Here is a 10,155-nt window from a genome sequence, read left to right as displayed (position 1 = left end):
AACGGCTATCTTTGTTAGCCATCCCCAATTTAGAGGTGATAAACTAGAAGGAAAGCAGCTAGTCAACGGCTATCTTTGTTAGCCATCCCCAATTTAGAGGTGATAAACTAGAAGGAAAGCAGCTAGTCAACGGCTATCTTTGTTAGCCATCCCCAATTTAGAGGTGATAAACTAGAAGGAAAGCAGCTAGTCAATCGGCTATCTTGTTAGCCATCCCCAATTTAGAGGTGATAAACTAGAAGGAAAGCAGCTAGTCAACGGCTATCTTGGTTAGCCATCCCTAATTTAGAGGTGATAAACTAGAAGGAAAGCAGCTGGTCAACACCACCCACCTCAAACTCTTGGGATACTCTGATGGAACAGTGAGATTGACTGTCAAGCTATGACACCACCACAGCTGAAATGGAGAGCATGTTCGTTAATGGGATTCAAACCCACAATTTGCAGATTGCAAGTCAAACAACCTAACTACCAGGCCATGATAGGTGCAAGTCAAACAACCTAACTACCAGGCCATGATAGGTGCAAGTCAAACAACCTAACTACCAGGCCATGATAGGTGCAAGTCAAACAACCTAACTACCAGATCATGCTAGGTGCAAGTCAAACAACCTAACTACAAGGCCATGATAGGTCCAAAAGTTTTGAAACTAAAGCAGAAAGAATAAAAGATCTAAGCACATTTCATTAATCTCAAAAGATGTTTATTGATAAAGCATATATAACCAAATATTCTGATAGGAAAATCCCTAAATAAAGATTTGGTAAATTAATAAACAAAAATACAAGACAGAAAACAATATACAATATCACACAGTTTTATATTTAAACACCAGGAAGAAAAACAATAGAATATAGCAACTGAACTTTTCTGGGGATAACATAAACTTGTTTGAAAGCAAAGCAAAATATTATGTCTAGTTCATTGAAACTTGCAGATTAAAGACCTTGTCAAAAAAATTACAATGATGCAGCTAGCAACAAAGAATGCATAAAAATGGAAGTAAAAAAATAAACGAAGCAGATAAATAAACATGAAAATATACTTTTTTTGTAAATGCTTATTAAACAATTACCCGATACTTGTGATTCAGCATCTTCATCTATTTCTTCGTCATCTGATTTTTCTCCGTCATCGTCTTCATCACTAGCAGAAACTGATTCTTCTTCTTCTTCTGCAATATCACTATCACTTGCATCACCTTCCACTTGTTCCTGCTCTGCATCACTGGCAGATTCAAGGTAGTCCTCATCCTTTTGCTTTATGGAGTGACTACAAACAAAGAAAGTTCAAAATTCCTATATCTTATTAATAAATATTTACAATAGTTTTAGTTGTTTGCGAAACACAATTTGTTGAAAACAAAAAGATGCTCTGTATTTTATTTCTCTTGATATCTTAAGTTTATAAAATACAATTGGTCTTATTTTAGAAATAATCTCAGTAGTTTTAATTTGGTGGATTTCATCTCGAAGTTTCTACCTTTTGTTACCAGAAGAGCTGAATTTTTTCCGAAAATCTGCAATGCCTTCATTATCACTACTAATATTACTGTCTTCGTCGTCTTCTTCTGAACTTCCTTCTGAAAAATAACAGTCTATATATTTAAAACTGAAACATTTTAATATGTATATGAATTATTTTTTCCAGCTATACCATACATATCACTTTGTACAAAACAAAAACAGCTTCTATACAAAAATACATGCATGAGCACATTGCATAAAGCAATTCACAATCAGTGAATTTGACTTTGTTATCACAACGTACAATGTTTTTTTACATTCCATATTTTATAATTGTGTATTCAACTATGTATGTCACACGAGCAGGTAAATCAATATGTCAACAAATATCACAAATTTTATATATTAAATAGCAGTTACATACTGTTTATAACTGAATATTACAATTGTGATCCATGTATAATAAATCACATACAGACATACATATATATATGAGCATACAAAATTGCACATTATGAGTGATACATGTGTGCATAATTAGTGTTCCATTATCTTCTATATACCTTAAGTCAAAGTTGATAAGAGCTCAGAGTAACGAAAAGTTCAAAGTATGAAAAATTTATTGTAAGTGTTAAAGTTTATAAAGGAATTTAACTGTTTTAAATTAGGATGTTGGTACCTAACTAAAATCACAAAAAATCTATCCAGTAATTTAAATGTTTTAAGTTTGGATGTTAATACCTAACTAAAATCACAAAAATATCTATCCAGTAATTTAAATGTTTTAAGTTTGGATGTTAATTTTAAATTTGGATGTTAATACCTAACTAAAATCACAAAAATATCTATCCAGTAATTTAAATGTTTTAAATTTGGATGTTAATACCTAACTAAAATCACAAAAAATCTATCCAGTAATTTAAATGTTTTAAATTTAAATGTTAATACCTAACTAAAATCACATAAAAAAAACAATTTTATGTAACTAAACAAGTGTTTATGGCTCGTTTAAAACAAAAATTTTACAACTGTTTAAAATAATCACTTCAGTGATATAGTAACAAAAATAATATCTAAAAACCAATCAATTACTGTATTACCAGATTCATCAAATGCTGTACTCCCTTCAAGCAGATTTTTCCTTGAAATCTTCCTTCCACTATATCGTGTATCAAGGTCTTCTAGAAGAGGAGCAACTTTTCTTCGAAGCTCACTTCTTCCAATTTCACCACCTACAGTTTCCTCAACATAATTTTCAACCTGAGCTCTAGTTTCTACAAATAAAAAAAATATGAGAGTAAGAAAAGGTTTTCTTATAATTATAGTAAAATATAATACATGAAAATTAATAAAACAAATGAAACATTAAAAAGCAAGATATCTCCCCCTACAATCACAGAAAACCAGTCACATTGAGTTACTAAGCAGCATGTCTGTATCCAGGAATCCAAAGTTTAAGCCTAAGTACAACTTTTATCTTCTTTGTCCATTCAACCATAAGAAGTCTGTCTAAACCTCTGAACAATACTTGAAATCTGAAATAAGTCACAATTAAATTTTAATGTTACTTAGTAACGATAAACATAAAGAATACAAACCATTGACTAGTTCTTTCACAAGTTCTACATATTAAACACAGACAAGAAGTGTTAAGCATACATCAAATGTCTGATAATATGAACAGATTCTGTCCAACTTGATATCTCACATTAACAAAAAAACGATGATTATTAATCTGCTTAAAAAGAAATCTTTCATCATTTGACTAAAGCTTTTCATAGATTTTCTCTTCAATGAAGAATAACTGAGTATAGGCTTAACATGCTTTAACATCGATCCATAGGAATTCTGATAAAATAATAACTACGTTAACAAAAAACACAACTGTATTTTTTTTCAAATCAGAGTGAAATAAGATGGCATGTAATAATAAACAGAACAAGGAGAAGTTTTATGAAATGACTGACAAAATTTTTTAAAATATTTTATACATTTTCAGAAAATACTTTTCATTTTGGAATATGGACGACAATATCTAGATTTGACTTTTATAATATATACATAAATTTATAACAGTATTAAAGAGTTGAAATAATTCTATCGTGTAAGGAAACAATATCACTTGCCAATTCAGGTTTAGAAGTGTACTATCATGATCATTCAAGTCCCAATAATAAGTCACTTTTCTATGTATTCACAATCAAAAATAGTTATAGGTATAGCTCTAGAAAAGTCAATACAAAAAGGAAAATCATCAATTTCCAAATTTTTGCTTTACTAAAGTTATATGAATTATGAATACAAGCAAAGATTTTTTTAAGAAGTGCCCATGCCATTGCAATGGTCACTTCTATGTAAGCTCGCACAGTGACCATGTTAATAGCCTCAACTATTACTTTATCATAGCCATTTTCTGTCACCAGTTATTTTGTTACATCTGCTTTCAGAACAATTTACTGATCAGTCTACAAAAACATACATTTCTAAATTTTATTTAAAACACAGATACACACAAACTGTTCATGTCATTTTGAAAATTACCAGATTCATTAGTTTGTTTTCATTACATACTTATTGGCATCTTCAGCTGCTAAGAATTTCAAGTAAACAAACTTCAACTTCTCATGGATATAATTTCTATCAAAGGATAGTGCGTGATTATCCAACTGAGATGAGTATAAAATTAGGGTTACAGGCATTCTTCACATATACACTATACACGTTAAGCTAAACTAGGGTTACAGGCATTCTTCACATATACACTATACACGTTAAGCTAAACTAGGGTTACAGGCATTCTTCACATATACACTATACACGTTAAGCTAAACTAGGGTTACAGGCATTCTTCACATATACACTATACACGTTAAGCTAAACTAGGGTTACAGGCATTCTTCACATATACACTATACACGTTAAGTTATACCAGTGCAGCAACCGTACAATATCAAGAAAAACTATGTCTGCAGACACATCTCCTCCTAAACAAGTTCACCAATCCAGACTGAGCTTGTCATGCTAATTTAGTAGTCCAAAAACAAACCAAATTTGTTTCAAACTTTCTCATATATTGAAAAACAAAAATATTTTATAGAATAACCCCTACATCATTACTGCACAAGCTATTATAAATTGCTGAATTTGAACAAAACTCACCCCAAAACAAAATTCTACAAATCATATCCTGTAAATGAAATTTTCAGCATTTTTCCTTGTTTCCCATTATAACCAAAATATACAGTAATAAAATATCCAGCTACAACATGGAGAATAAAGATGTTGTTGCTGTTTAGGTTTCCTGCTCTTTTTGAATTCATACCATTTAACTTCCACTTTATATTAGGGTTAGAATAAGTGCTTAAGCTTGAATTAAAGAAGTACTTCATAATCAAAATACTTTTAGGATATTTCTTACTTCTTGATATAGAATACAGTTTTCTGTAGAAGCAAAATTCAAGATTATTATTAAATTAATGCATTACATGTTCCAAAATTCAGACAGTAGAAATCTTGACCACATCTCTTACTGTGAAATGGATTACTTTGAACAATTGATAGAATTGCTTTGCCATTTCTGCCTCGTCATTTCCAAACCACTTCCCGTCTTACAACTATTTTTTTTTTTTGCAGAATCAATATTACTGAAAATCCTTACAGAGATTTTGCCCATTTTTTAACAAATTTTTGCACGTTTTCCATGTTTTCAAGAGAAAAAAGATGGAGAGGTGCAGTCTCCTTAAAATAACCTACAAAGCTTTTAAGATAAGACTTTTAAAGTGCATTACAAGAGCTTCAAAAAGAAGAACAATTACGGACTGTGAGTTTATTTTTACTTGTAGACTTTCACCGGATCTATTGGGCTTTCACCAAGTTGTACATCTACTTAACTTACATGTTATATATTGCTTAAGCAGTTAACGTCACAGCTTGAATTGTGTACATTGCATCAACCAGGTCAGGCCACTGTTATGAAATTAAGCTTCACAAACATTCTTTGAATAATGAGTAATGCCTGATACAAAAGTACATTGTGACAGTGACACAATGAAATGCAGAGTGATAGGCCTACGAGTATAACTTCTAAGCATGAATTTATTGACAATGATTACCAATACCATGTTAGGGTCATAACTATCTGTTACGGTCACTATAATTGATAAATCAAACACAGATACGAGTCCCAGCTGTGACTGGTAAAGACCTATAGTTGATACAACTACAAAACTGTCCCATACATGTGAACCATCTTTCTACCAATTCTTTCTATCCAAGAACTCAAGTTCATCCTTGGATTATGTGTTTTTCTAGAAATAAATGTACCTAGTTAAGGTACTCTAGTATAAAAACATTCTTTGTATCAAAATACAAATCTTTCGTTCTGTTGCTATTTAGCACACTCAAATTCCTTATATACTTTTCTGCTTCAACATCATTTTAACATAAACGTTTCTTATTAATATCTACAGAGTTTCCATTTTGACCCTACATGACTATGTGATAAATCTTTAAAAGCATTTCTTAATGTGGTAAGTCATTTCTTTGAGACAATTTCCATACAGAGTCACCTACTTTTGTGAGTAGAATTCTCTGGGAATTTTATTATTACTTCCAATACTCAAATTGGAAATTATAATTTTTTTACCATAAAAACTAAAAAATATCACATACAAAGCACATTCTATGCTTGTTTGACCTATTTAAATTAAATACAACATTGGATTGTCTATAGAGATTAGAGTATAGGTAATTTATTGGTATCATACTTCTTTCAATAGGTCAAATAAAAGACTTGTCCTTGTCTGTTAATTAACCAGTCTCAACATTTCTCATCATTGATTACTATGGAACTAGTAAAATACCATGTTTCCGATGAAGTTATCATTGTCTTTAAATAGAGAAATTTAATAATCACATGATAAAACCCCTATATAACATTTGTTAATGTTTTTCCTCATAGAATAAGGTTTTGAATTTTATGGTTATTTCTGTTTTAACAAGCCCCTCACAAGCCAGTGGGGGACATTTTTGTTGAAAAAAACTACCCAATTCAGTTTTCCTTAATTTGAGCTGAAATTTTTTAGACATGTTTATTTGCTAAAAAGAAGGCATTTCTAACACTCTTTTAGCTTTGGAGCTGCAAAGCGATTTGAAGTGGTAAGGTGAATGAAATCCGTCAGCACATCATGAGCTTAATGGCCAAGCACAAGAAGCATGGAAGTCTCCAAATGACACGCAGAAGTATTAAGTAACTGTTTAGAACCATCTTGGTAGATAATGTGCAGCAAACCAAATACAACATTATGCCTGTAGATGCTTTCAAAGTGTTCCCGTCTGCTCATCCTACTGCTGACTATTGTGATGCTTTGACCTTTCCCTGAATCACAGGTGAAATCATTCAAATGTCAATTGAAATATAAACATAAAATGGTGATAGCAGAAGCATAAAAGATTGGCAATTGCTTAATTAATGATACTGAGAATGTGGCTTTATTGATATATACTGAATTTACTCCCAGCGGGTAGACCCAAGTACTATCTAGTATGGAGACTTGAGGAAGCTGTATTTCATTTAAAAATTTATCAATTAACAAATGAAACTTGTCTCGAAGTTGTCTCAGAAAGATACCTCCAAAAAACCACTCTCTCTGGGAGTTTCCGAATTGAACTTAGATTTAATATTAAACAAATTGTAGTGCAAAGACACCCCTTGGCTCCTGAGAGATGTGTTAAGTATTTATTTATTTAAAAACAAAAAGATGCTTGACGATTTCCTTTTAAATTTAACTTTTAAGTACTACTCAGTTTAATATACTACTGCTACTAGACTTCTTGTCTTGATTTGATTGGCCGAAAAGGTAAGAGTTTCGGGTTTTGAATATAATACACCTCTGGTTCGAAAGACAAAGATATTTTCAAAGTTCCTAGTTTCAACTTGCCTCAATACAGGTTTGAATAAGTTCATTTTTATTGTTAATATTATGTACCTAACCAAGTTCAAAAAGTTACTACATTTTTATTTTAAAGTAAAACTCAAAGTATAAAATGTACTTAATGATAATCATCTAAGTCATAGCATAAGTTTCAACTAATCGTCAAGTAACTGGAGTACAAACCTGTATTAATATCGTCTTCAGGGTCCGCAAAAGCTGGTGCAGGATTAGCTAAATCCGCTAGTCGTTCTTGAAGCGTGGCCATGTTTGTGCTTTTAGAGCCATCTGGCATAATTATGCTTAACAGTTTTTTTTTGTTTGTTTTTTTTTTACCCCATGTATAAAGATTCGGATTGTTAAGAATATTATGAGTTTTAATAATAAAAAATAATAGAAAATTAAATTATAACGGACTAAGCAAACGCTCTACAATCAGGGTCAAACAAAAACAAGTTATTAAATATAACAACAGAAATACAGAAAAAACTTTCGAATAGTACCTGGTCAGGAAGGACTAGGTATAAACGTTAATTAATAAACAATGCAATATAAATTTCAATGTGAGTAATTTTGATAAATATAAAAGGAATTAGGAAAAGAAGGAGAATAAAGAAAACTAATTCCCCAGAGAATAACACAGAATTCCAAAATTAACCACTTATCAATGTCAAGAACAATATGGAGCAATAATTATTTATAATCATATATATCGTGAATTAACTCCTTTTTAGCTCAAGGAAAGCTTTTTATTTAGTGGTTAGACCAGAAGGTTACATTTCATGTGACTAACTATTATTATAAATCTACGTAATCTTTCACAACTTTAATATCTGTACGTCACCGCCAGGTTAAGCTTGTGTCAGCTTCATAATATATACATACTCGAAATCAACGTGCTCTAGCTAGAAGGTAGGTTAGCGCTTTAGTATAACTAAAAATTCATACTTGAACTAAACAATAGAAGGAATAGTAAATGAACAGTAAACAAAATCATAACAAAATAAAAGTACAGTTCTCTATCTCACAAAATTTTACGTATGTATTCATTAAAAAATTAAAAAGTACAGAAGTTATTCCACAGTGGTTTTTGCCGTTTATTTGTTTGTTTTTAATTATGCACAAAACTACACAAGGGCTATCTGTGCTCTTTGCCGTTTGAAGTTGAAAGTTTCGAAAATACGTGACAAAAATAATTTAGACATGACAGAAATTAATCAATCGTGATAATCCTGAAGAGACTTGTTGCTTGAACGTTTAGAAAACACTTGGAGAAAAATGTATAGACATATAACTAGACAAAATAGCAAGTATTAAGAAAAGACACCCAAAAACTACAAATCTGGCATAACAAGTTACTGTCTATTGTGATTTTTTTATTGTTTGTCTGTTTTTGAATTTCGCACAAAGCTACTAAGGGGCTGTTTGTGCCAGTCATCCCTAATTTATAAGTGATAGAATAAGGGGAAGGCAGCTGGTCAACAATATCCACTACCAAATCTTGGGGCTATCAATGAAAAGTGGGATTGACTGTTACATTATAACGCCCCGTGGTTGAAAGAGCAAGCATGTTTGGAGACAGGATTCGAACCCGTGACCCACAGATTGCGAGTCGAGCACTTTAATCAGGTCCAAGTTTAATTATGGAAGATATGTACATCATTCAGTGATGTTCTGTAACCGTCATCTTTATGGCATGTGTATTAGTGTGAAGCGAAAAATGTTTTTGCCTCATATCAAATTCTCCATGGGTATAATAATTGTATATGTGTATTTATAATAAATGTGTAAAATATCATTCAGTTTGTATTTGTTTACTGGTTTTGCAAGACGCCTGAAGTTTCTGATACTTAAGCCTAGAAAATAACGTTCTGACATTCAACAGGTCTTGCATAGTTACTAGTAAAATTGCGTTAGTTGTTTGCATTCTTCATGTCTAGGAAGTAATGTCCTCACATGCAATACGTTTTTCATGGGTAGCTAGCTATAAAGATGTACCAATTGGCAACCTTCCTTGAGCTAGTAGCTACTGTGTGGATGTAGTGCACTTTGTGAATCAATGCTTAGTTGTGAGTAAGACGTGATTTGAATAGGGATGTCACCCTGCTGTAGTGCTATACTTATTTTCCCTTTCCTTCATTACAGCGTTCATCACGAGTGTAACAAGGCGAGTTAAAAATAAACAACTGCCACCGTTTTCACACATGTATCAGAATTTTATGCACGACCATTAAAAATCATTGTTCTACCAACGATTGCAGATCTTATTTCACACTATCAGCATATAAGACTAAAATTGAAGCCATTACCATCAGATGCTGAGCCAAAGGTTGCTGAAATTGCTGAGAAAGTTGCTTCCGATCTAGAAGACCTATGGAAAAAAGCTTCAATTCCAATAATATCTCACAATAGCTTGATAAGGAAAATACTAAGTTGTTATGACAAATATCAGGCTTTGATGAGAGCTGGAACACCTACCTTTGATTCTAAATGGAAGAATTTTCTCAAGGAAACAATGAAATTGTTTGTTATAGCTGCTTGCCAATGCATTTCAAAATTTTGCAAATGTGATGTAACTCATTGAGTTGCTTGCTATTTCAGGAATTATTTTTGAAAAACCAGCAAACACAAAGAAAAATGGGCATTGGAGGAGTAGATGTAATACTAACTAAAAAACTGCGAAAGTCGTTAGTTAATTTTCCGTAAATTCTTTCCGACTAAACTTTAGCGACACAAGTCCTTTCTTAAATAAAACTGG

At 31.8% G+C, this 10,155-nt stretch overlaps 1 protein-coding gene across 1 annotated transcript; it reads right to left on the bottom strand.

Annotated features, from left to right (window-relative positions):
• Positions 1–1,046: 1,046 nt before the first annotated feature.
• LOC106473124 (protein bfr2-like) lies at positions 1,047–7,681 on the bottom strand (the record flags this gene model as incomplete). Its single annotated transcript, XM_013933804.2, has 4 exons — positions 7,584–7,681; positions 2,568–2,741; positions 1,484–1,583; positions 1,047–1,273 (listed from the first exon to the last, which is right to left on the bottom strand). Coding segments are annotated over exons 1-4 (583 nt in total), but the record flags the coding sequence as incomplete, so codon positions are not given.
• Between the last annotated feature and the right edge of the window lie 2,474 nt (positions 7,682–10,155).

This window comes from Limulus polyphemus, unplaced genomic scaffold (assembly GCF_000517525.1).
Source record: "Limulus polyphemus unplaced genomic scaffold, Limulus_polyphemus-2.1.2 Scaffold5906, whole genome shotgun sequence".
Classification (NCBI taxonomy): Eukaryota; Metazoa; Arthropoda; class Merostomata; order Xiphosura; family Limulidae; genus Limulus; species Limulus polyphemus.
The sequence above is the reverse complement of the archived record's forward strand: the minus strand, read 5'-3'. Positions and strand labels throughout refer to the sequence as shown.